Below are 27,082 nucleotides of genomic sequence, written 5' to 3'. Positions count from 1 at the left end.
TGCGCTGTGGCTGTTGTCCTCCATCATAACAGTTCAGGACGAGCTCTGCATCACGTCTCATGGAAAGACGGTGATTCTGCCGGTACTCCTAACTACACGTGGCAGAACAAGGCCAGCGAAGCAAGTTTTTTTTTTTGCGACGGGTTCATGCGGGTACACGCAAGTAGAAAGAACACAAAAGGAGACAAATTAATGAATGCACGCACACACAAACACACAGTCGTTTGTGTGTGCGTGTGTGTGCGCGCGCGTGTGTGTGCGTGTGTGTGTGTGTGTGTGTGTGTGTCGAGAGGTGTTGTAACAGCTACGGGGAATGCAGTGAGTGTCCCAGTTCTTAAGAGTTCCAGGGATGAATGGCAGTTCTCTGAGTCGCCCTTGTCCCATGTGATTGTGCTACAACAGAAGGAAGGCTGATAAAAAAGTGCCCGCCACAGATTTAGAGAAAGCTCAAGACACTGGCAGGATGTTGAATGAGGCTCCGGTTTCAAAGTGTTATCAAATCCATGCTCAGATTTCCATTTGTGTCATTCTCTCTTTTTTATCTGTTTTCCTTTCTTGAATGGAAAGTTTACATGAGAAGTTCTGGCTTCACTGGGTCCTAAAGGAAAACCTGATTCCTACTGTTTACACACAGATCAATTACTAATAGTTTCATAGATTACGTCATACAATAATAATACAACTAACTTTTTAAAGTTTAGGGTTACTCATACATATGTGAGATAAGAATCAATAAAGAGTAAAAATCCCTCCCAGCAGGAACTATCATTGAAAGTTGTATTTGTACATTTATCCACTGCACTCTACTTCTACTATCTGCTGGATAATTGGTCAAAATTTGCAAAAAGTAATTGGTTAGATGTCACATCTGTGGGGACACAAATGGTTCACAATAACAGTTAAATTCCAGCGACATTTGAAGTGAAGATGGTCTCAAAAAACCTGATATTAGGTTATTGCACAAACATTGTATGGGTGTGTATTTCGTTTCGTGTATTTCGTTTGATAAGTTGCAAGAAAGAGTAAAGAATGTTACTATAGATACAGTGTCTCCATTACGTAGTTTGTCCACCAGAGAGCGTTGAAGATTTTACTTTTGCTCAAATGCTCGGTTTGTATCTTGTTGACATTTTTAAAAAACCCAACTAAAAAAAAAACCCAAACACTAATATCAGTGTCTGATCAGTTACTGTTTGTGATTTGAGCTTGTGTTTTGATTGGCTCCTTGGCTCCACCGAGCAACCCATGAATGAAAGGGACACACCCCCCCCCTTACCTGAATCCACTATGTAAGGACAGAGGGGGTCGTATGCTGTACAGATTGTAAAGCCCTTTAAGGGCACATTTGTGATTTGTGATATTGAGCTGTATAAATTAAATTAAATTGGTTTGACTTGACTTGCAAGACAGCTAATGCTGGCTAGACCCTCTCCTTTATATAATGCAGGACGTACACTGAGCGTGTGAGAGCTGCCGATGGCGAAAAGTAGCGTTTAATGGGAAGCAGTGCTAACATTAGCAAGCTAGGTTAAGATATAGGATGATATTTGTATGTATGTAAAATAGAATACATTAAATAAAATATAAAATAAAGCACTGTGGTAGACTGGTGAGACTTAAACAGGTACATGGAATAAAACATTCTGAGGCTACCCTGAGTTATGACCGTCTCTGTATTTTAGTCAACTTTTGTCATGATAAACACGCAGAGGCCTGAAGCTAATGTTGTGAACCATATTGTTTAAACTGTATCAACAAGCAAGTGAGTCAGAAACAAACTTTTAGGTCAGCCTTTGAGATTTAGAGATAACAGCAATTTCTGACGACTGAACAAAATGTCTGCAATTCCTCCGTTGCTGGCTGCTGTATCAAAATGAAATACAATGAAAACACCAATACAAATCATTCAGATAATTTAAAAGGAGCTATACGCAGCTTGTTTGCATCGCATCCCAAATACGGTAGCTTATACAAGCACTTTAAATGGTGTGGCTACAGAGTTAGCAGTGGGGTTAGCATGAACACGTCCAGGAGGCTTTGCTGTTTTCCACAGTTAGAAACAGTTTCCACTAAGATGTCCGAAAAACGTTTTTATACTGTTTTTAGAAAATGGAAAAAAATATGTCCAATAGCTGTAGAATAATTTATATTCCCTTGAATTAAATTTTCAAGTTTGACTTTGATTGAACTCCTGTCCACACTATTTCCATTTTAAAACACTTTTTTTGTTGCTACGTTTACACAGAGCGTCCACACCACGCCGGCGTTACCTCCTAGTTCTCGCTGGGCGTAAATGCATACGATTTAAAACAACGACGTAGATACCTGCGTTTGCTACTTGATTGGGTCTTCACAGTTGCGACGTATCCTTCCCTGATTCTTCACGCCTCTATCACGGAAACAATAAAACAAGCAGCAACAGCCCTGATTATCGATCGACTGCCAGTGGTTAATTCAACATGGATAACAGATTACAGGCGTTGCTGACCTTTCTTTTACTAGCAGCTGTTGTGCAGTTAAATTCAGCATTTTATAATTCTACTTCTGCTGACATGCAGCTGTTGTTGGAGTGATTAGCGAACAGCGTGTCCAGCGGGGTTATCAGCCCTAGAGAGCGGACGTCTGAAGTCACGGTTTGCGCCTTTGAGGAGGACGACGGACACAAAACAGAGGACTTTCCTTTTCTTATTAATGTTTATTTTGTTCTGCACAACTATTGTAAGTCCACACAGAAACTGTAAAGGAACAAAATCATAATTGCTCTCCAGTACGACAGGGACTTCATCCACCCAGCAGAGCTACGAGTGAGAGAACAGACAACAGAGACTTGTGTTGACCAAATCTAGTGACACATAATCTAGTAAACTTTGATTTGTAAGTGTGAAAGAGAGAGATAGAGCAAGACCTGCAGTCTTGTAACTGAGTCTGAAAAATGAAACTTCTAAAACTTTCCTCGAAATTTGTCTGTTTGAGCTAAGAAACCAATCTACTTCCTGTTTACATCGACACCCGCATGCCCAGTCTGCGTAAATAGTCATGTGATCTTCCTTTTCAGGCTTGCTAGTATGGACGGAAATCATTTTGCAAACGATGCTGAAATGCCAGTGTGGACAGAGATCGTTTTGTTTTAAAAGCCCAGCTTTAAACGATGGATGTAGCCCGAATGACCTAAAAGAAAGTCTTTGTCTTCGCTGTTGCCGCCCATTCTGTAAAACCCCCTTTTGAGCCGACAGGGTACCGTTTAAGCGTGTGTGGCTTCATTATCATGGTAATGTAACCTACATCTGTTGTGCAAACAGAAGCTAGAAGCTAGCAAGGTTTAGCTCATTCAGAGTGGAAGCCGAGGGCGATAACCTCGCTCCAGATATGGAGTTAATCCAGAGGCCGTGGTCGCAGGAAGCGGGCCAGCAGATCCATCGCTCATACCAGAAGTCTTACCAACATCTGGGAAGACTTAAGGCTTTGCTTGATCTCCCTCTGTGTCGTTGGTCATGTTGGTCAGGTAGTCTGTAATCCTGGGTGGTTTAATCATGTGTCACTCTGCCAGTTTGAGTGCCAGCGCTGGTCATTTTCTTTCTGTTCCCAAAATACAAAGAAAAGACGCCAAGAGTTTAATGAAAGAGGCGATAAGGCAGCCTACAAATTAAGTTCCACTCTGTAATGGCAGTCCCGGTCAGCAGCATAAAATTACATGTCACTCACAAAGAACCTCTGGGGCTGAAACCTCTATTATTACTCTACATGCATTCGCAAAGGTGCTCTCTAAAGCGGTAATGTGAAGGTTTAGCTTTTATTCTTTAATTACCCTCAAACAGGAGGACGAGAAGAATTAAGTGAAGTTATTAATCTGCCGTTGTTCTCCCAGACATCAGGAGAAAGCGCAAACACATTGTGATCACTATAGTAGAACATGTTGCGTTTTCATTTAAAAAGATTGCATGGCCCCTCATTTACTAGAGCGCAGTTCCAGCCTTAACTTACTTTAGTCTTACAGATTTGGCTTTATCAATGGAATTTCAATTATGATTTTTGGCTTACAAAGATTATGAAAAGAAGATTATCGCCATGAAACGGTTATTGTGCTGTATTCCGTTTCGCAACGACTCTCATTTTGTCTTGTGTTTTAAATCCTTTTAAAGCAATGCGTTTCGTCGGGTCGGGGACAGAGTGGGAGGATCCCTTCGTGAGAAGCCCCACCCCCCCATTTTTAATCCTCATAGCTCAGAATTGTTTTTTATTTTTCATATCATTTGTGCATTTGTTCCAACTTCAACAATCATCTTTTAATCATTTAATCTTCTGCGTAACTTCAGTTGGTGGTCTCACGAAGGATCATTTTCAGATAATCAGCTGACCACGGTGTTTTGTTTTTAACCACACCCGTCTGATCCGTCAGCATGGCACAAACAAACACACACGTGGACGCGGACAGCAAGTCCGTCAGGGATTAAAGTGTCACACACACACACACACACACACACACAGACACACACACACCATTTTAGGATTAAGACTTTAACACTTCGCTCTTCAGTCAGCTGCAAACTCCCACTCATAGTTAAAGACGAGTATAAGTGGCATCCGTACGATCTGTGAGTCAGAGAGAGAGCTGCCGAGGCGGCAGGTCGCTGGTGGTCGGATGGCGTCATCCGGCCCCGATGGTTCCTTGAAAGATCTGTGGAGTTTTGGGTTTGAACTTGATCCAGAAGAGGATTTGCCAATTTACTGCTACGTGGAAATGACAAATGCCGGATGGGCTTCACAGTGTGTATGTATGAAGGAATGGCCGGTGGTTGCTTGGTCCTGTGTGCGATGTGACACGGTGTGAACAAGCTGTTAGTACTAAGATATGTGTGTCTTGTTTGCCATATGGCAGGATAGGGAATTCAAATATTCAAAAGGTGGCAAGAGAAAAGAAAACTCTTATTGGTACAATATAAAACCTGTTAGAGCTGCAAATAACAATTATTTTCATTCCTAAATAATCCAACAGTTGTATTCTGTTTACTTGGACAACTTGGAATAAGCCATTGTTTGGCTTTTGTTTTGTGTGTGAACAATGACGAAGAAATAACCATTTTGCAAAAGTAATCTAAAAGTCAGAACTTTTAAATGATTTTCTCCATTAATTAATCTGTTGATTATTTCCCTTATTAATTGACAAATCATTGTCAAATGAACATTTGTTTTTACAATCAGCACTTGAAATGATGATGACACTTGCCATGAAAATTACAAAAAAAAAAAAGGTCCCAGAGCTCCGACCCCAAAACCCAAATAAAAAGCAACAATAAGACGGAAAAGTTCAGTAGCTGGAACCAGCAATTGCTTAAAGTTACTGTGAGAAACTTTTAACTGGTTATGAAACAATTCAATACTGATGCCTCTATTTGACCTACATAAGTACACGAGACCATCAGCGAGAAGATTGGCTATTTCTTTGAAGTTATTCTAAATGCTTCTCATTGATTCTAACCGAAATACGATGAAATCATGCAGGTTCACCAGAAAACTCCTTCAGGTCAGCCTCCAGCGGGCCTCTGCCAGCAATCAAGCCGCAGACAGACCCAGAGCCGGCTTTGCCGCAGCCTTTGACCTCCAGTCTGAGCTCCAGCAGCGGGAGGTGGATAATCAATTAATTGTTTAAGTATTTTTTCAAACAAACCTGAGTAGCTTTTCTACGTCTTATCTAATAATATACTGAATCTTTTGGCTTTTGAACTATTGATTGGACAAAAACAGCAAAATAGACTACGTATCATCTTTGTCTACAGTGAATTGTATTGAATATTTTTTCACTGCTTTCTATTATAGACCATAATCTTTAGATAATCTTTAGTTGCACTGTCGGTTCATTTTCTGTTAACCAACTTAATTAGCAGTGGTCCTGTTTGTGTCAAAGTTGTTCGTGTTAACATGACAAACTGCCATATTTGAGTCAAATTCCACTTTGTTGGTGCACAGTTTCCTCTACTTGTTTGGTGTACTTTCAGTTGCTCACTCATTTCTGGGCAATTTTATCAACTTTGTAGGAGCATTTATGTCCTCAATTTGTGTTTATTTCCTAACATGCAGTAGTTACAGAGTCGGTCCCGGCCAGTTGGACTCATTTGAGCGTGTCGCACCATTGCTGAATTACATTTGGCAAGTCCCCCTCGCTGCACATTGTGCTGTTGGCAAGGCCTGACTGCCTATTGGCACCGGGTCGAGCCGAAGCCCCAGAGGAGAGCGATCAGCGGAGGCCGTGTTTGATAAAGAGTAATGCTCTCGGTAGACTTGGATGTGGCTTAGAAGTGCCGTCCAAATGTCCAAAGAAGTCATACTGAACGAAAAGGGGCAGCAGACGCCAGACTGAGTAGGAAGATTGTGGTTTCAGTATTTGCCTCGCTGAAGTGTCCATAAGCAAAACAGGGAACCTTACATACATGACCTGGTAGGAGGGCAAGTACAATTCTTCTTTGGGGTATCAATATAGTATCATAGCTTTATGAAATCCTCATCGATGAATTTTGTGCCCCAGAAGATTCAAGAATCCAAACCAGTCCAGCTCAGTTTGATCCACGCGGGACCTCATCAGAAGTGCAGAGCACTCTTGACCTCAGAGCCGCGCCGCTGTAATCCCGTGTGTATCTTCTCAACAAGCTTTTTTTCCCCCTCCAGACGGTGAGGTGGCAAGATCAGGCCCGGCTGTTGCTCTGAGTGACGGCTGATTTTGTGCAGCTCGCCTTGAGCTTTCTGCGCTCCGCCCTTGAACCGAGCCTCTGAGCAAGCAGAAAATCCCGGTAATTGCATTAGTGTTGTCCAAGTGTACCACGCCCGCTCCCTCCAGACCGGCTTTTCTTTTTTTTTTTGCTTGATTTATTGCTTTGACATGTTAGGATTTATATTCATCCTCTTGCTGAATTTGCAGACAACATCACATATCCCTGACGAATATCCTGGCTTTGATTCCCTATTCTCTGTCTTTCTCTCTTATAGAAGTGTCAGTGTTGTGCTCAATGGGAGCCAGGTCTGGTCATAGTATAGGCTTCCCTCCTGAGGGCTCTCGACCAAGCCAGCTAATAAAAGTGCCACTGTTATTATCCCCAGTGGGAGCCCAGCGGTGCTCTGGGCGCCAGCACCGGGAAGCTGATTGCCTCCGTGAACTGAAGAGGTTGACGGACACAAATAGAGCCTGGCAGTTAAGTGAGGGCATTAAATAAAGTGCAAGTCAATTTTTTTTTTCATGAAATGTAATCCCCCGTCTGCGTTTCTGCTCCCCTGTGCCCTGGAACTTTCTGTTGTTGTGGCTGTTGTGAGAAAAGGAAATGGGCGGTTCAAACATTTCACTGTGTACTTTGGCGTAATGTTGCTTCTGCTTCGCTGGGCTGTTGTTTTTGTGGAAGCTGAACTTCTGTACGTCAGGTCTGTTGTGTTTAAAGTGTCACGGCTGGTTTTCACTTGTTGATCTTTACGACGTCTACAGGTTTCTGCTGCTGTTTGAGTTTTTGTTGTAGACCCAGGATAATGAACTTGCTTTTCCCGGAGGCCACTTTTGGAAAAAAAGAAGAAGCCAGGGGCCAGTTATTAATCAAACATTTTTAATATTTATCAGACAAAATGAATAAGAATCAAAAAAACATTAGCTCATCTTTGTTTGAAATTCGGGGCTTAGCCTGATCCTCTGTTCAGGGGGGGGGGTCCTCTCCTGGCTCTTTGTTAGTTCATCTTATTTACATTAAAGGAACAAAAAATCCATTCTGTATCAATTTATTTTCATTTTGAATTAGCTACACACACACACACACACACACACACACACACACACACACACACACACACACACTCATAGAAAGCCACACTCTCCCACCCCTCAGTTCTTTCTACACAGGGCAGCAGCAGCAGCACCACAGAGCCTTTGACAGAATAGACTCTGCAAACTTTATTGTTGTTTTCCAGAATGAGTCCCCATGCGTGCCACATAGCGGAGCTGTCTGGTGGCCTTCGATTCACCTGGTTGGTTGGTTTATTGTGTGCAACAGCTGCTCCACTTAAATTTCACAATGCTGTTGTTTGAGCGCTCAGAGAAACCTTCACAATCTAAAGAGGATTAATGGAAAACAAAAAGCTGCACTGGCAAAATCGTTTCAATGTTTTCGTGTTGAGAAATCTCTGCTGCTTTGAACAAAGAGGATTCAGTTGAGATTTTAATCCCTCAATAAAAACTCCATGAATTTCAGTGTTAGATTTAATATATCTTAAAAAAAAAAACACACATTCTCTGTCAAATCCTACATATTCTATTTGTTCAGCGGCTCAGGAAGATAAGAGCAAATTCCTCCCCGTCTGTCTTTTCTCATATTGGCACCGACGTGTCACCATATCATGACAGGCATTTAGAAAAAGCGGATGTACTGGGAATCATGAATATTTAGTCCAGTGTAGGGTGTAGTAATTAAAATAATTTAACAGAAAGCCTGCATGAGCCTGAGTTATGTGTGCCGGTATATGGACAGACAGATACTTGGTTATTGCAGATATATTGGTGTATATATATATATATATATATATATATCAGCTAATAAGTAATAAAAGTAATAGTTGTAGTACAGAAATGGCAGACTAGGTTTGCGGTAATTTACAAGCAATGCCTTCATTACATAGTTTGCTCACCAGAGAGAAAATAGTAGAAATACCAATCTCAGTCAACGGGACAAATCATTTTTTTTATTACTGAACCACCTGAAAAATTCAGTGATTGCTGCTTTCTGTCTGCAGCATCCCAGGAGACGTTTCCTTGTCAGACACATTTCTTTAACAAATAACACCTTTAGGAAAATCTCTGCCGAGACCGGACGTCTGTTTGCTCAAGTGGAGAAGGAAATTGGCGACGCTGTTTGTTCCCCTCGTCCTCCAGATGATGTACTGCATCTGTCTGTCTGTCTAATCCTTTCAGAGTCACAAATGTTGGTGTAGTTTGCTCTGGTGATTCATGTACTCAGATTCTCCGTGTGAGCAGTCATGCTGTGTACAATCCCTACCAATGAGACGGGGCTCTATTACGGAGTTATGGAGGGATACCATTGAGTTTCAGGGGAAATATCAGTTGCTAAATGTCAGTAATCCTGCGCTGGCATTTGGCAAATTGAAATGGATTTTCTCTGGTCGATGTTTTTCTCAGCAGCCACATCTCCTCCCCTGCCTTCGCCCTTCAAACACAAAGAGATGGGGAAAATAATTGCTATTCCGCTGTAAAGTGGCACGAATGTGGCATCTACTCTCTATTGCAAACCGAAGTGTCTGCAGTCAGGCTGTGGTGGAATGCTGAGCGGCAGATTCATTAATATATAGTAGCTTCGTCCTTGGCCGGAATGGCGGTCTCCTTTGCCCGTCGGCCATCTGTGACTTTAAGAGCCGGCTACTTAAAAGCTCCGATATTACAGCAGCAGGATGAAGCTGAAATGGCTCTAGTCATAAGTGGGCAGCAGAAGTCATTTTCTGTTATTGGCTGAATGCCACCACACAGTCTGGCTCGAAAGTCTCTCTAAATATAACCCCCGACAATACAAGTTATAGATATTGTAGAAGAGGGAACATGACTTTTTTTTTTTTTTTTTTCCACATTAAGTCTCGATTTGTCCATAAAAGACAAGTGAGTGAAGCAGGTGGTCTGCTACATGGAGCTGCTGTGTCTTTATAGTCAGGCTGTCCCCCAACTTTGGAACACATCAGCTGTCGGTCTGACGCCTCTGGTGGGGGCGACGGGCTTTATTTCCTGGGTTCCGGTGTAGCCAGCAGATATCCAGGTCAAGACTTCCCTTTTCCGTGCTCTGCTCATTGTTTACAGTCTGATTAGCATCTTGAACGACGGATTGTTTCACGAGTAATCAGTTTAGGAGCTAATTTTAAAGGTTTGCAATATGGCCGATGCGTTCCACCTCTTTTGCCCTCCAAACAACAACAAACTGCTGCTAACCTGCATTCAACCACAGCCTGCTCTGCCGCGACTGCTCAACACTCCTCGGACTACAAACCAGAATGCTTCCGATACGAAAATCTTGTCCCGTTGCATTCAGATTCTGCGTATGAATGCGTTTAATAGAGATTGTCTTCAAAATCCAGACATTTAGTTTACTGTTGATGATGATGATTAATGATATAAAGCTGCGAACCAGCACGTTGATTTACATCGATGACTGTAAACAAAGAACCACATCCAGGGAGAAACAGTAGTTTTAAGGGTTGCACAGAAGAAGTGGACAGTGATGTCAATCTCTCCACGCGGCACAAAGGCTTCGTTTCTGACAGGTAGACTCGTTCTGCTCTTTTCTTTTTCACTTTTTGACAAACGCCTCACTTTATCAAGCGAGCGAGCAGCAGCCCAAGCAGCGGAGCAGAGAGCTCCACCAAACTCTTTCTGTGAACATATGGTGGTGTATGTTTTTAATTTAATTTTTTTCCCTCCCGTCCCAAAAGTTCTCAGAACGGGATTCAGAATGGGAAATGAATATTGTAGAGTGTTTAATCCTTTATACTTGTGGGGATTATGTTCCATTTGATATCAGATATGCATTAGTCAAATGGGTTTTGACTGCTTTCCAGTCACGCATACAAGTACACTTGTGCAGACACACACACACACACACACACACACACACACACACACACACACACACACACACACACACACACACACACACACACACACACACACAGACACTTTTACATCCACATCTACTGATTAAAACAGGATTTTGCCGTATTGATGTTTGGATGTCTCCTCCTTATTGTTGCCCCCCCCCCCCCCCCCCCCCCCCCCGCAGAGTCTCAGCCACATAAAAGCAAACAGATTATTTTTGGGGGGGCAGATTAAGATTCTCTGTGATGTTCTGTACTATAATGAAGCAGTATCATGCCAACAGAGCAGATTAGTGTTCATTTGACCTGGATGGAAGGATTTTCTTTTCATATGTCACCGCTGCTGATAAGGGTGATATTGAACGGAAGGAGCGCACACCAAGGGCAGCAGCATCAGGATGTTTTGTTATTGTACTGGAAGAAGGAAACATCCACACAGCACTAAGCAATGGGTTTTAATACACAAATACACAGTGTCCCACTCCCAGTAAGTAGGCAACAAGTACTGTACTTGGGTACACTTTTGAGGTACTTGTACTTTTCGTTTTAAAAAACATTTGAAAAGCTTATTAAATTCATGGTTAGAGATTAAACCGGTGGTCTGCAACCATTTTGGTTTAGTTAGTTAGCATTTCCACTTAAGATGTATTTCCTCTCTAAACTTCTCCGATATTTTCATTTAAACAATTGTTCAAGTTGGCTCAAAGTGTAACAAAGAACCAGTATTTTTACTTTCGATATTTGTTTGCCTCGCGTAAATTCTGGTTCAGTTTGAACCTTTTAATTTCCTACAAGTTGATCCCTGAAGTTATTCCTAAAAAGTAAAGCAGGACTTTCTATAATAGGTCTCAGCTATCAATCTGTTTAAAGCATCACAGACAAATCAGGTTGGCTGGTGGACTGTAAAATCATCTACCATGGTATAATTCATTTAAAATACATATATATTGTGATCCAGTAGACTACACTAACATTTGGTATTGACGGAACCAGAAATCCCACTCCCACTCAAATGATGGTTTTACCTGTTGCCCAAAGTACCAGCTAAATACTGGCTAACAGTACGTTTTTACATTTGACTTTTTCCTCTTCCATTGCTGCAAGATCAAATGGATGAAGTACGGTGTAACGAGCTCACACGAGTCAGCGGCAGTTAATAATCCCAGCAAACTCTACTCAAATTGTTCTAAGCAAGATGGTTTCATAGATAAGTTATAGCCATTAACTGCATTTCTTTTAAATCGGACTTCCACGGTGAGGAACATATTTGTGTTTGACGCGATACTGTCACACTTTTCAGTCTCTGCATGTGACTGTTCTGGTGTTGTCGGGAACACTTCATGCATATTCTTGCTGCTGGAATGTGTCTAATTTGACACGCTGTAACCAAATAAAAGGAAGGGAATGCAGAGCAGTAGACAGGAGAGGCTCCATAGAGGCTCTTTTTTGTTTTGAAGAAGAAGAAGAAGAAGTGAAGCGTCGCTCCTCTGGTCCCATCTGGATGCCACATGAGAGCTGTGTGAGGTGACTGCCCCCTCTGCTGGGCTCTGCAGGGACCAGCAGGCTGCAAACCTCCACAGGTGCAGCTCGTTCATTCATACGACCGTCTCTGAATGGATGCAGCAGGTGTAGAGACACCATTACTCCTTTTTTTCTTTGCATTAGTTCACCTCTACTCCAGCTCATTAAATGCAGAGAAATGATAAGATGAGAAACAGAGTGGTGGAATGCAACATGTATTACCGTTAAGTACTTCCACTTCATTGTACTCAGAGGGAAATATTGCACTTCTTACTCGGCTACATTTAACGGACGTGAATAATTATTTTGCATATTTCACTGATTTATTTTTCTACAAAACATATGATGAGCTTCTAAAACATGCATTGCTCAATGAAACAAACTGGCCATCTTATCTACTCAGTTTAGCCTGGAATTGAGTCCACAAAGTCTTATGTATACTGACATATTTATTTTAAACAAGTTGGTCTGAATCAAAAACAGGTTGAATAAAGTTTTTCGGACAATAATTGACTGACATGCCGATTAAACGGCCCAACAAAAAACCAGCTTCATCTCGACCAACCACACGATTCCTACTTTATGCAGTAAATAACTATATTAATGGGCCCATTTGGGAAAACTAGTACTTTTATGTTTATTACTTAAAGTACATTTTTCTAATAATGTTTCTGTACTTTAAATTAATTTTGAATGCAGGACTTTACTTGTAACTGAAATAGAAAGAAAATAAAAAATGCGCCCCCATGATGAGTGAAGACCCAAAAGACTCGTGTAAACAGTTCATGAGTTAAATTAATCTTATAGTCATAAACCTCATATAAATGCAATAACATCTACAAATTGTATTAATTCTCTTGCACAGGCCCCGTAGCAGTCAGAGCTCCGGTCTGTTAAATTTGTAGGGGAACTTGTGCGTGACCGCGTTAACAGCAGCAAAGCGTCGACCTCCGCCTCCGGGAAAATAACAGTTTGTTATCTCGTACTTGGACGACTTTAGAAGCGAGACCTTTTGCTGGGAATATGACAGGAATGAAGTAATGTGTCTGGACCCCCACTCTCAATCTTAAAGAGTGGTTCTTTGTTTATGCTCCTGTCTCATTCCCCGGGAGAACAACACTGTGGCTTTAAAAAGAGAGGAGGAGGAAGAGCGAGAGAAAGACTGTAAATATTTTCTCAAACGCATTAATTGAAATTGAATTTTAACTGCTCGCTGGACCGTGGTGACAAGAATCAGGTGCCAGGGACGTAGCGATTTTGCATTGCAAATGTAATTTTCTGTTTTTTTTCCCCCCTCCCTATTGCCCAGGAGGCACTCGAAAATTGCTACCAGATATGTTTTTTCATGAGCCATTTTCTTCAGGTTGAGCCTCTCATTATTCCAATACCCATTGCGATTAGTTTTTTTGGATTGAGCTACAGTGTGGTTCTGTTGTTTACTGAGCTAGAGCGTCGGTCTTTATGTGAAATTGTATTCTCTTCATGCCCAGATAGAGCCTGATGGAGGGGAAATTTTGATTGCACAATATGTATGGGGAAATAAACAGCTGATGTGCTTCAAGTTTTCATTCATCACACTATTGTATGGGGCACTTCTTATTTATTATTTTCAAATGTATTGCCTATTGGGTGCATGTTAAGTAGGGGAATGCTGCAGTGATATATATAGAAATGAATAGATATTTAGATATTTATTTTCCTCTGTGCACAGCAAACACTGAACAGTCACATCCTCATACTGATCATGATATTGCTAGAGGTATTCAGATACTGAAATACAAATGACCTCGCTGTAACAAAACACTACCACTATATTTGCTAATTCTATAATAACGATGTGAACGGAGAGTCGCTCCTACTGATGAAGCTACAAAGAATTATCAAATGAAAATGCAGCTCTCCTCTGCTTTAAAAGGAGCTTCATAGTGAGTTACATTAGTCATTTTTTTTTTTTTTTTAGCAGATGCTTTTATCCAAAGCTACTTACAATAAGTGCATTCAACATAGGTATTCAAGAGAACCACTAGTCACCAGAAGTCATAAGTGCATTTCCTTTTCCAAACAAGCATCTAAGAGCATGAAGCAGAGCATAACTCAGAGCCAAAGTACAGTGCAGAAACAAACAAAAACAGTAAGTGCAAAAAAAAAGTAATACGAATACAATAAGTGCAACAAGCTAGTATGAATACAATAAGTGCTGAGTGGAAGGCTCAGGGTAGCACTTCCTGAAGAGGTGAGTTTTCAGCCTGATGGAAGATGGGCAGCGACTCTGCTGTCCTGACGTCAGTGGGAAGTTCATTCCACCACTGTGGGGCCAGGACAGAAAACAGCCGTGACCGGGTCGATCGGCCGCCAGGACCTCTGAGCGACGGGGCGACTGATCGCCCCGAGGCAGCAGAGAGAAGTGATCGGGGCGGGGGTGTAGGGCTTGACCATGGCCTGAAGATAGGAAGGAGCTGTTCCTTTCACTGCCCTGTAGGCTAGTACCAGAGTCTTAAACTGGATGCGAGCTCTTACAGGTAGCCAGTGTAGAGAACGGAGAAAGGAAGTTGTGTGGGAGAACTTGGGGCGATTGAACACCAGGCGAGCTGCAGCTTTCTGGACAAGCTCCAGAGGTCTGATGGCCGACGCCGGGGCTCCGGTGAGTAGAGAGTTGCAGTAGTCCAGACGGGAGATGACAAGAGCCTGGATGAGAACCTGCGTTGTCTCGTCAGTCAGGAAGGGGCGAATCCTCCTGATGTTGTAGAGCAGGAATCTGCAGGAGCGTGTGACGGATGAAATGTTTGCCGAGAATGACAGTTGGTCATCCAGTGTCACACCCAGGTTCCTCGCAATCCAAGTCGGCGTCACTGCGGTATCATCAATGGTGATGGACAGGTCCCGGTGCAGACAACCCTTCCCTGGGAGGAACAGTAGCTCGGTTTTGTCCAGGTTGGAGCTTGGAAGTTGCAGCTCATTGTCTAGCTTGTCCGGTCCACAGCTTTACTTTTTGTATTCACTCTCACGCCGTCGTTTCCAGCCGCAGCACGCAGCTGTTTGCAGAGAGAAACAGCTCTGATAGACCTACTGAACACGACCTGCCCAGCACTAAACAGCAGGCAGAAACAGTTAGCAACTAGCTGGTGAACACAGTGCAGAATCTAGCATCTAAAGAGAGCAGATGTTTCTCTCAGGAGTTGGTGCAGACCAAAAACAGAGCTATAAGAAAGTGAATATTGGACTGATGGATGCTAATGTTGTCGTGTAGATAAGCAACTGTTTGACAAAAAGTTCACCACATCAACTTTAAATGTGATGAAATGTCAATGTTGTGCTGATAACTTGTTTATACTGCCCCCCCCCCCCCCCACACACACACACACACACTACTTTGAGTGCAGTACATGAGTAATTGTACTTACTGGTATTTATATTCCACTACTTGCTATCTCAATTTCTGCACAACGGATGCTTCAATCAGGAGGTGGCCATCAATACCTTTCTGGCAGCTTCCCCTCCTATATGTAACCTGGTCACACAGGCTCACTGCAGGAGAGACTGGTGGAAGATTATAGCTCATTCGTGTCCCGGGTCCCAATGATCCCACGCAGTCTGTATGAGAACAGAGATCAATAACTCTTCAGAGTGGGTTTTAGCACCTTTAAAAAATAACTCCCTCAAAGCTTTCGGTGGGGGAGTGTTAAATGAAACATCCCCGTGCAACAACCAGAAGAGGTTCTGCAGTTAATGACCATCATCGTCTGATTTGATGGTCGCAAACAAGGCCATTGCAGCCGCACATGGAGTCATATTCCCCAAGCAAAATGGTTTAACATTGACCGAAAGCTCTAATGTTGAAACTTCATAGCCGCTCTGCTGCCTCACTGGCTGGTGTTAATGGTTCCCATTTCATCGGCCGGGCGCTCCCCAAATCCCCTACTGTGCGCCTTCCTCAATGTCGATTCTCTCAGCTTCGCTGTCAAACGGATCAACAGGCCAACTCGTGATCGCCCTGATGGATGAGCGAACCAGGAGACAGGTCGTGAGTCTCGGACGGAAGTCTAGCACCCCGTTACGCCCACGCCGAACCTTCCAATTGCCCCCAGAGTTTGACACTACACTACATTCCCCCTGTGATTTATGGCCAGATTGAGGTTGAAAGAGACAAGGAAATTCTCATCCTCATGAGAACAGATGGACGTTTCAGTGCTGCAGACTGAGCAGAGGGTTTTTTCCCCTCCCACCACCACCACCACCACCCCCCTCTTCCCCCTGAAGAAAACTCTTGCTTTATAAGGGGTTGGTTTCATGCTCTATAATGGACACCTGATGACTGGCTTTCACAGCACATTTTCAGAAACGACCTGACATTTATTTCCTTCTTTTGGAATGACATAGAACAGACTGTCTGCCCTTTTCAGAAAAGTGATCTATTTTGTAAAATACTTTTAGTATATCGAGCACTTCTTATTTGTCCTCTTTGTGCTGTTTCATACCAGATCAAAGTTGAAACCCTTCTGTTTGTGATCAAAGATGGGCGGTAATGCCACGAAATCATTGCGTGATGTAACGTACATGCAATCGGTAGAATGCCAGGGCAGCAAATGGTCAACGTCTTTTTCATCCCTCACTCCACCCACCCCCCCTCAAATGTTTGATCTCGTCTCTGGAAAGCGAAGCCTCCGGCGCCTCCCTCGGGATGTTTGATGTTGTAGATCAGAGCGTGTGGTGGTGCAGGCACTTTGGCTGTGGGGGCTTCACCAATACAGCACGCCACATTCAATCCTCTCACCATCAGATAACTTCAAAAGAATCTGCGAAACACCACTTCCTAAAAATCTGGAGTTTCCCACTGGTGTTGTCTGTTAGATTAGAAGCAGGTTATTGAAGTTTCCTGGGAAAAAATAAATAAAACACATCTCTGACTCTGCCGAAATCTATTATCACCTCAGGCTCTGAGATATCGTAGCGCGCCGCAGATTTTTTTCATCTCTATCTGATTCTTCTCCTGTGCATTGATCTCCTCAGCTCTGCCCTGCCAATAGCTTCTCTTCCGTGAGACCTTTTCCCGTCCTCCATCTCTTATCCATTATTCATCACTCTCAGCTCTTTATGCCAGGCCATAATACCGCTTACGGTCAGGCCATCCTTTTGTGTTGGGCCATGTATGAAACAATGACGCGCCAGCTGTTGCTTTCTCGGTAGAGATGCTGAAACAGAAAAGTAGATTACAGTATTCGCGCACAGTGGACGAGGTCCCTAATCCTCTGACTCTAGTACATCAAGACTATCTACAGCCATGCTAGTGGCTCTGTGAGGCTGTATTTACACACTGGTGCCTTGAGGTAAGGTGTGTTGATGCTAGCATGCCGGTGATGTTAAGCAGCTGGTACAACTGTCTGCATGCTAAAAAGCAAGTATAGCTGAAGCTGATGGACGCTAAATGAAAAGTCATAAGAATACATCCTCTGGGAACCATGAATGTCCTTATTTTTGAGCCAATCCATCAAATGATGTTGAGTTATTTCACTGAATAAGTGAAAACCTTGACGGGTCAGAGGATCGTCAGTTGAATTTATCTTCTTTGGACCTTGAATATCTGTGACAAATATTCATGGCAATCCATCCTTTAGTCGCCACGATACTTCACTCTCAATCACAAACATCAACCTGCTGGTGGCACTAGATGAAAAGTCAGAGCTAAGTCAGTGGGATTTATCCTCTGGAGAACATGTTGGTCTAATATTTCACGACTATCCATCCAATAGTTGAGATATTTCAGTCCGTAGTGGTGAAAGAAATGATGACAACTATGCAACCATTCTTAAACTCTGCTTTTCTGTCAATATGCATATCTTATGTGTATATCTTATTATTATTACTATCATATATTATGTCCAACGTAATCATCTTCAATCATCTTCCTTTTCTTGCCTGGTTGTTATGTTGTATATATTTGTTTTCTTTAATACAATATATTTGTTGTATTGCAAATAAAATGATTGGCCTTTTTCAAGTATATTTCTTATATTTACTCTTTAATTCAAGCTTTTAAACTACTGACATTAAAGAAAGTTGAAAACGTTCACTTTTGTATGATAACTAAATTTCTCTGACTTGTTTTAAGTGTTTTCTCTCTCTCTCTCTCTCTCTCTCTCTCTCTCTCTCTCTCTCTCTCTCTCCTCAGAGGAAGTCGTTGATCGCCACCAGTCTGATTGTGGTGGTGTCGCTCTTCGTGGTCGTGGTGAACTACTCGGAGAAGCCCTACTTTCTCCTGCAACCAGTGTTCGGTCAGACGTTCAGCAGCCACTGGATCTTTTCCAAACAGCCGTACAAGGCCTTCAAGCCTCACCTGGGCTATGTTAGCATCCCCAAACAGGAGGTGAGCGACACAAATAGGCAAAACACACAAACACTGACCACCAGGCACAATCAGAAACAGCATCTTCATTCGTTAAAACTTCATATTTGTTTCATCTGTACAAAGATGTTTGACTAGACTTGGGAGTTGCTATTTAGTCTCATCACTTTGTGGTCAGCATCGTGGTACCTTTCCTGCTGCTAATGCTAATAGTTTCTGTTCCATAGAAATATCATTTTATTTGTTCAATTGGCAACAATTTCAGTCCTGGTCAATTTATAATTTCTATTTGAGTGAAAACAATGCAATTGTGGTTGGAGTTTAGCAGTCTTTTTGTGGATGCATGAGCTTCAAGTTTTCAGAATTGTGTGCATAGTTACTTTTTTGTGTGTATTCGATGAAAAACTATAATTCCGCATTTTTCGTTTGTAATACTGCAAATTTATAAATATTGCAATATTTTCAGAGGGCCATAGGCTCAATCACCCTCTGTGATCTGCTTTGGCGATACATTGTGAATCAACAAACATATTTTTAAATGAAAATCTTTGAGATTGTGTCTTGAACTTAAAAGGATAATTCGGATTATTAAAGTGGGGTTGTACGAGGTACTTATCCATAGTACCTTAAAATCATCTTAAATTGGACGTAGTCACACGTGTCCTTCCGCTAACTTCGCCAAGTCCATCTCTAGCTCTGCCCCATCAGCTCTGTTCTCGTTATACATCCATAGTCAGCTCAATCTGGGCCGTTTAAATGCATTTACCATGGATGTCAATATATGGGTGCACTACAGTTGCAGCATTGGCTGGCTTGACCACAGAGATGCGAGTGACGGCTGGCTTGACTGCAGTCGAGCCCTATGGGCACTCATGTAGTAGGTCGTATTAATGTTAAACATATCGTTACCTGTCAATGAAAGAGTTTGCATGCAGCTTTTGGCGTGTCTAGCTCTGCTTTTTCAGGCAATGTGTGAAAACCCAAAGTGTTTCCATACTTTACCATATGTGTAGTATTTACTAAACTTTGGATTTTAAATGTGAGGGTGCAGGTCGTTATCCCTGGTGATCTTGGACCGTCTGTCGTTTTCTACTGTCTGACATGACAGCATGTTACTCAGACTAAGACAATACAAATGGTAATTTCCTCTTACTTCCACATGGAGCAAAATGAAGCAGATATATTGATTCAGTCTGAAATCTCTAAAGAAATTCTGCTCAAAATTTCATCAACTCTGACATTCTCCAAACCCCGGAGCTCACCTCCTCGAGGAGAGGGCCGGACTGTACTGACGTCCGTGGTCAGCTGTGGAGCACACGGCAGCTGATCATCATCATCGGTTGTAGAAATCCAAGATAACGTCAAATAGCACTAAATAATTGCAGAACAGAGCATCGGTAGTTTTCAGTAATATCTACTAATACTGTGTATACACCATCCAGTACGATTTTATTTTTCATATAGTTTTTGTGTGAGAGATCTCTGCAATGAACCTTTAGTGGCCATGTCTGAACAGGACAAACATGTAGTCGTGACAACAGGTTCTAGAACACGAGTAGTGCTCTGGACGTATGGAGGCTGTTGTACCAAAGGCTTAACATGAAAGTCTATAAGATGAGAGGCAGGCTCTGTAAGGGATCCATTAGATCAGGGACCCCCTCCTATATATACTGTATACAATTGTGTTTTATATTAAACTGGGCCTAGTGCCATGTATAAACATACCTTGTTATTGTGCATTCAATACTAAGCTATTCAAATATTACACAGGTTCATATATTTATGTTTTTATTTTAAACATGTGCAAGGTACAGTGAGCAGGGTGGCCGTGCCACTGCCATTTAGAAACACACCTTGTCAACTGATACCAATGGCAATATCAACATTGTCAATTGCATGATAATCATGCATACAAGCTATTCAAATTTAGTTTTTATTTTAAACATGAATGTGGAAACGAAAAATGAGTGATGGCCTATTTGTGCCACTGCCGTGCATAAACATACCCGTTATCTTGCATACAATAATGAACTATTAAAATAATGGACAGATTCATGTTTGGGAAAAAAACAAAAAAAACGAATTCTTTAATCAACCCAAAATTTCGCGGAACCCCTGCAGTACCTCCGCGGACCCCCTGTTGAAGACCTCTGCATTAGATGATATAATATTCTTGTTGATGATATAATATATTCCTGTGAGGAACATGGTATCCTAGGATGTTCACACCACAGGAAATCATGCTCGTGTTTGGTAATCCACCCTGCCTCTTTAGCTGTGGATAATATTCCTCTCAATGTCCCCTTTGTGGTACCTAATGGATTTGAGGACAGTTTTGGATAATATGTCAGGGTTATCCAATTGCCATAAGGCGTTTCAACATATTTGTCCTTATCCATTACCACCACCGCTCCCCCTTTTTCAGCCGGTTTTATGATAATTGGTTCATTCTTGGCTAGACAGTTCAAGGCCTGTTTTTGGGGATTTGGTCAGACAGTCTTATCAGGTGTAGAGAACAAAATCTCAATGTCAAAGTGGACCTTTTTTGTGTGAAGTCAGTCAGAGTGACATTTGATGCTGGAGGCAAAAAGTGAGACTTAAGAAGAGCTTTTCCGGTCCGTAGTGACATAGTGTTTTGGTGGTACCACACTTTCATGTGGAGGTTGTGGTAGAATCTAAATAGATCCACTTTGGTATTACCTCATTAGTGGTGGGTGGGGGGGAAAAGAGAACTTTTGACGAGACACTGACTGTGTAAGAAGTGTTTTGGATCTATATTTATTGCCATATTTTCTTGTTCTTATTCCTGAGGCTCTGCCACTGCTATTGCCCAATATCTGTGTCCTTGAACATATCCTGCCCCCTCCTTGTTTTGTTCTTTTTTTATAATAGATCTTGTGGGTTTGGGCCATCCATCCAAAAAGATTGATGTGAATGAGGCAGCTGGGGAGGAAACAGAGAAGAGTACTGGAACAGGAGCAAAGCCATGTACTCTTGTGGACAGGGGGGAGCGGCAAAAACGTATTTTAGCCACCTTAAAGAAAGGCCCACCTGAACGAAAATCAATATCAGTTTAAGTGTACACTGTATTTAGAATATTCACATTGCATTAGCTTGCAGTCAGACAGCCTTGTCCAATGGGGATCTTCAAAACCAAAACACAAAAATAGTCATTTTACATTGCCGAACACAAGGGTTACTGGTCTCCGCTGAACTATCCCTTTTAATCACCAAAGTTACACAATGACACAAACAAACTAACCGATCAAGGCAGCAGTAGACCAACAGACACCTGTGTTCTGTGAGGATTAAATACCATTTTTGTCAAAGGAGCATAGATGAAGCCTGAAATGTCCACCTGATAGCAAGTTAAAGCAGTGAAAATGTTCTAAATAAATTGGACAGTGGACACAACTGGTGGGCCTTTCTTTAGCTGCCTAACATTATTTTTTCTGCTGCCTCCGTCCACAGCAGTACTTTGCTTTGCTTCCATGCTTTTACTGCTGCTTGTTTATTGAAACTGGGAGCATGTCGACCGCCATCTACTGTGGGAAATACACTGACTATGAATAAGTATCTCATACAACCCCACATCAAAAAAAACCCAAACTATCTCTTTAAAGGTGCTCTGTTGGTGAGGAACATGCAACTTAATAAGGTCACACACAGGTTCTTTCTTTTATGATGCATACCATATTCTATAACCCTCTGTTAACATTAACCTGCCATCACAGAGCTTCACCTCGTTAATGAAGGTGTTCAAAATGCACTTATGGAAACAACGCAGCTCGTCCTTGAGGATTTTCTTAATTCATGACATCAAATTTTTTTTTGGGCTGGATCTGTAAACGCCTGTTTGAAGTCTCTTGTGTGCATGATTTCTTTTTAATACCAAACACCCCATGTCCGTGATCCTATTCTTCCGCCTTCAAACAGCTCTGTGCTGTATATTCCCCGCACAATTTATGGAAATTGAATTATCAAAGCCTTTTAATTCCCACCGCATAAAAATGTAAAAACCAAGCTACGTGTTTGTTGTTTGGGAAGGCAGCCGGCGAAAAACTGAAATTGTGGCGGTGGTGTGCACGGAGGAAAATTGTATATTTTGCCTGCAGAGATTCACGCACGTTTCCGTCTTGACGGGGGAATGATGATTGTGCTTTCGGTTTGGGCTGCAATACATCTAGATTCGGAGTTGCGATGGATCCGTTGATCCTTAATGAGAAGTGGATGCCTAATATTCAGCAGGCTGATATTTGCAGATTAATGCGGAGCGTCACCCTCTGCCTCCGGAGAGTTTCATCCACTGAACGAGGGCCCAGAGGCAATCACGCCTTACACCAATCTCTATGTCTGCACCTCCTTCTGCCTCCAGACAAGCCTGCTTAAATCACTGCCCTCTCCCAATGGAGACTAATGCAAATCACAGGAAAGACTGGCAGCTTCTGCAGAATTAGGCCTCTTTTCAGCTCAAATACCCCACCAGTGAGTTCTCTATAGCGAATCAGAAGAGGGCAGTGATTGGCCTGAATGTGAGCGTCGAAAGTGTTCTGCACGCTCCCGGAATTTCTGACAAAGGAAGGACAGAATAGTGGAGGTCTGGTCAAGGTGATATTCTTGTGCCAGGTGTCCCGAGCGATTACGTCCGGAGTGAAAGCCTGCTGTGTGAGCTGTCAGCCTCCGTTAAGCACACGGCAACACCTTAAGAAGCAGTAATATTTCTCCCAGACAGTAAGGCAATCGTACACGATCCACAGTGAGGTGTCATTTCAGGTGTTATAAAGCTCTTGCACGCATGTATAATGCATAACCTGGTAGCATGGGAATGGTCTGCCTTATTTTCCTCATTTGATTGAGTCTGCCTCCAGGTGTGATAAATCGTTCCTGCTCTGCTTTCAGGAGAAATAGAAAACATTTGTCTTGTGGCACTTTACATTCATGCCTCTGGTCTTTCACAGATGGAGAGAGAAACTCAATTCTTTTTCATTTAGTCCTGACTTTTTTTTTCTCTTTAAATTCAAGCCCTTTGAAATGTACACAATGGCCAACATGAACACACAAAGTGCTTCTATTTTTAGATTTCTTTGCGAATCATTTTAATGAGAAGTCTTCTTGCTCTGGACCAGCTGAGACTGTACTATGTGCTAACATGCTGATGTTTAGCAGGCAATGTTTAGCCATGTTCACCATCTTAGTTTAGCATGTAATATGCTAACAGTTGCTAATTAGAAGTAAGCACAATTTTAATTTTATTGAAGATTATTTTTGGGGGGCTTTTTTGCCATTATTAGATAGTAGAGCTGAAGATAGACAGGAGTGGGGATGACATCTATCAAAGGGCTGTTGGTTGGATTCCAACCTGGGCCGCTGCTAGGGACTCAGCCTTGGTAGCTTGGGTTATCCGCTCTACCAGGTGACCTACTGAAAACTTAGAGTTAACTATTAATATATGTCTTTGGACGGTGTAAGGAAGCACCCAGAGAAAACCCATACTGGAGAGAACATGCAAACAGAAGGACCGACAGTGTAAAACAACGATGATATTTCCCTCTGGACCAAAGTGGTGAACCGACTGACCTAAAAACTAAGCAAAATCGGCACCTTATCTAATCAAAGTCATCCTCTATTTGATGGCATTTTACACATTAACTGTATTTTACCTCTTTGGAGGTGATAAAATAAATATTCTGCTCTTTTTTAAGTAAAAATAGTGATACTACAGTGTATAAATACTGTAAATACATGTAAGAGACCTCCATTCAAAATCTTACTTTATGCCTACAATCTACATCCACACTAATAATAATAATAATAAAAAAAAAGTTTTAACAAACAAAAACAATCTCTGTCCACGTGGCGTTTCAGCATCGTTTTCGAGACGATCGCCGTCCAGACTACAACGCCTGAAAACGAATATCACGTGACTATTCACGTACACTGGGCACGCGGGTGGGGTCGGTGTAAACAGGAAGTAGATTGGTTGCTCAAAGCCGCTAACCTGACTTCAGATGGCCGCTCCGTAGGTCTGATGACGCCGCTGGTCACGCCGCTCGCTAATCGCTACAATAACAGCTGCTTCCTCCGCAGACATGCAGACTTTAACTGGACAACAGCTGCTAGTAAAGACAACAAGGTTAGCAACGCCTGTAATCAGTGTTAGATTAACCTGGTAGTCGATAGACCAAGGCTGTTTGTGAATTACCGGGTACGGGTCACGTGATAGGGGTGTGACGAATCAGGGAAGGACATGTCGTGACTGCTAAGAACCAATCAAGTAGCGAACGTGGGTGTCTACTGTGTCACTGAAAATAAAAAATGTTTTAATATTTTGTCAACTAAAATGTGACATCCTATTACGTCGCTGTCAAGCGCTTTTCCCTGCAGGTGGCTCATGATTTGCACAAAAAAAAAAGAAAAGTCATCGAGGAAAATAGATTGTTTAATTCTGCGTGGACGTATTCATTTGCTTTCACTGCAAACGATGCTGGCTTACCTGTATGCTTGATATGTGCAAAACATGTAATGTAGAAAGACACTTCCAGAAGAAACACACCGCATTTGCTGAACAGTATCACGGTGGAGATGAGCGAAAAAGAGCGATTTGTCAACTGCTGCAGCAAACTCTCCTCTTCATAAGAGTTTGATATTGTTATAACAGGTAAAATAGCAATAGAATGTCAAGAATTGTCTTTTTTGTCTATTTTCATAAATACAACTAACTATAATTTTTGTATATATAATATAACTATATTTAAAACTTTATAAACTGTAATATCAAATAGCTTTTGCGGCTCCAGATGAAATTTATTTTGTGGAAAATAGGGAAAAATGGCTCTTTGGATAGTAAAGGTTGCGGACCCTTGCTTTAGGCAGAAGGAGTAGGATTTGTCGGATGTGGTTTGTAAACACAACATTCAAAGGAGGAGGGTCAGGATGCTCGCCAGCAGGCGAAAGCCAACTTCAGATACATTCTAGTTTTGGAACAAGCTTTGTCCACTTACCTCTTCCCTTGCTGTATTTGCGTTTTTTCGGCTCTGTGTCTGTCACTTTTGTAGTTTCCTCTTGGATGCGTGAAGGTTCTAAAATTAAAGTTTTTTTCCTCACCTGCCACTGTGGTAGCTCACTGAACATTTCTACCGCCCACTCAGAAGTCTGCCACTTCTGAAATCTTTGTACAGCACTTTAAACAGCATAGATATGGAATATATCCTACCTTAATCCCTGACTATTTTTGATTTAGGAATTGCTTTTTTGGAAATAATATATCATGATCTGATTTAAGGTCACCTGCACTATGGGTGCAGGTGACCTTAAATGTTTACCGGCCACAGCCAACATGTACCTTGTATTTGGCAGGTGGCAGCTGATAATTGCATTCCCTGGATGAGTGCTTATGATCTGGCACCTGGTCGCTACGTTTTAATAGAGGTTGACGCCCAGAAACGTGCCGAACACAGTAAGATATAAAAGAGAAGAAGGTGATTCAGGCAGAGGGCAGGGTCTCTGCAGATACAGACATCCATGATGAGTGAGAGGGACTATTTTTGTATGAGTCTATCCATTGTTTTTTAGTATAAGTACAAAACAATTAGCTTCAAAATATAGTTAAAGTACCAAACTTAACAGGATTATGCAGAATGGCCTGTTTCAGAATAATGCATATTTTATTAATGGCTTATGATTGATGTATTAATATGTACATCACTTTAATGTTTTAGCTGCTAAAGCTGAGGCTAATTTTAATTATTCAGTCTACTGCCGGGTAGCTTGAATTCATCAATTAAGTCTTATGTCATCTTATCCTAACATATTATAATACTTCAGAAAATTGTTTGATAATGTTTTGGTTTATTAATCAGAATCTGCAAAGTAGCAGATTAATAGAGGAAAGAAAACAGTACAACGTTTGCCTCTGAGATGTTGTGGAGTAGAAGTATGAAGTAGCATAACATGAAACCTAAAGAATTGTACTTATGTACAGTATTTAAGTAATTATACTTAGTTACATTCCACCACTGCTCTCCCAAGAGGAGCATATGGAATTAATCACTTTTCACCATGCAGACAACTTCAGCTAATCAATGAATTTTTAAGTGCCATGGCGCCTTACACTGGGACTTGGCACGTTAATGTAATAATTATTGCTTATTAATTAATCGTGTTTAGAGCATTTTAATGAACGTCAAGGTTAAGTTCACACCCCATTGCTATAATTTAATGATGACCGAGTTCCAGGCATTAAGCCCACTTTTAAATAACCCACTTTATTTTTGACACACTGCCGCATTAAAACCTCAGGCTTTGAGTAGATTTTGTACTTATCGGAGAGTGCCGAAATGATTTGGATTATAAAAGCGCACTCTGTTTGCGGTTACTGCATGAAACGCTGAAACAGCACCGTCGTGAACGTGAAACTGAAACATGAATCACAGCTGAGAGGATGAAGAGGCCATAACATTTTATTGATTTACAGGACGTAATGTTCGGAGATTCCAATCATATATACTAAATCAAATTGTTCCAGTGGGGGTTTTTAGTCGTTAGAGGAATTTTCGTTAATGCATTTAAATGTGATTAATGTTCATGGGAAGCTAGTTACATTTC

General features: G+C 41.8%; 1 protein-coding gene across 1 annotated transcript in view; it reads left to right on the top strand.

Moving 5' to 3' along the window:
• st6galnac3 (ST6 (alpha-N-acetyl-neuraminyl-2,3-beta-galactosyl-1,3)-N-acetylgalactosaminide alpha-2,6-sialyltransferase 3) overlaps positions 1-27,082 on the top strand; it is a 67,027-nt gene that overhangs the window by 3,081 nt on the left and 36,864 nt on the right. Inside the window, exon 2 of the mRNA XM_068701810.1 lies at positions 18,305-18,499. Coding sequence (XP_068557911.1) covers positions 18,305-18,499 — 195 coding nt within the window. The remainder of the gene's footprint in view (positions 1-18,304; positions 18,500-27,082) is intronic.

This window comes from Cebidichthys violaceus, unplaced genomic scaffold (genome assembly GCF_023349555.1).
Source record: "Cebidichthys violaceus isolate CVI_PGR_0920_01 unplaced genomic scaffold, fCebVio1.0.p SCAF_8, whole genome shotgun sequence".
NCBI lineage: Eukaryota > Metazoa > Chordata > Actinopteri > Perciformes > Stichaeidae > Cebidichthys > Cebidichthys violaceus.
Note: the sequence above shows the minus strand (reverse complement) of the source record. Positions and strands in the feature narration are given on the sequence as shown.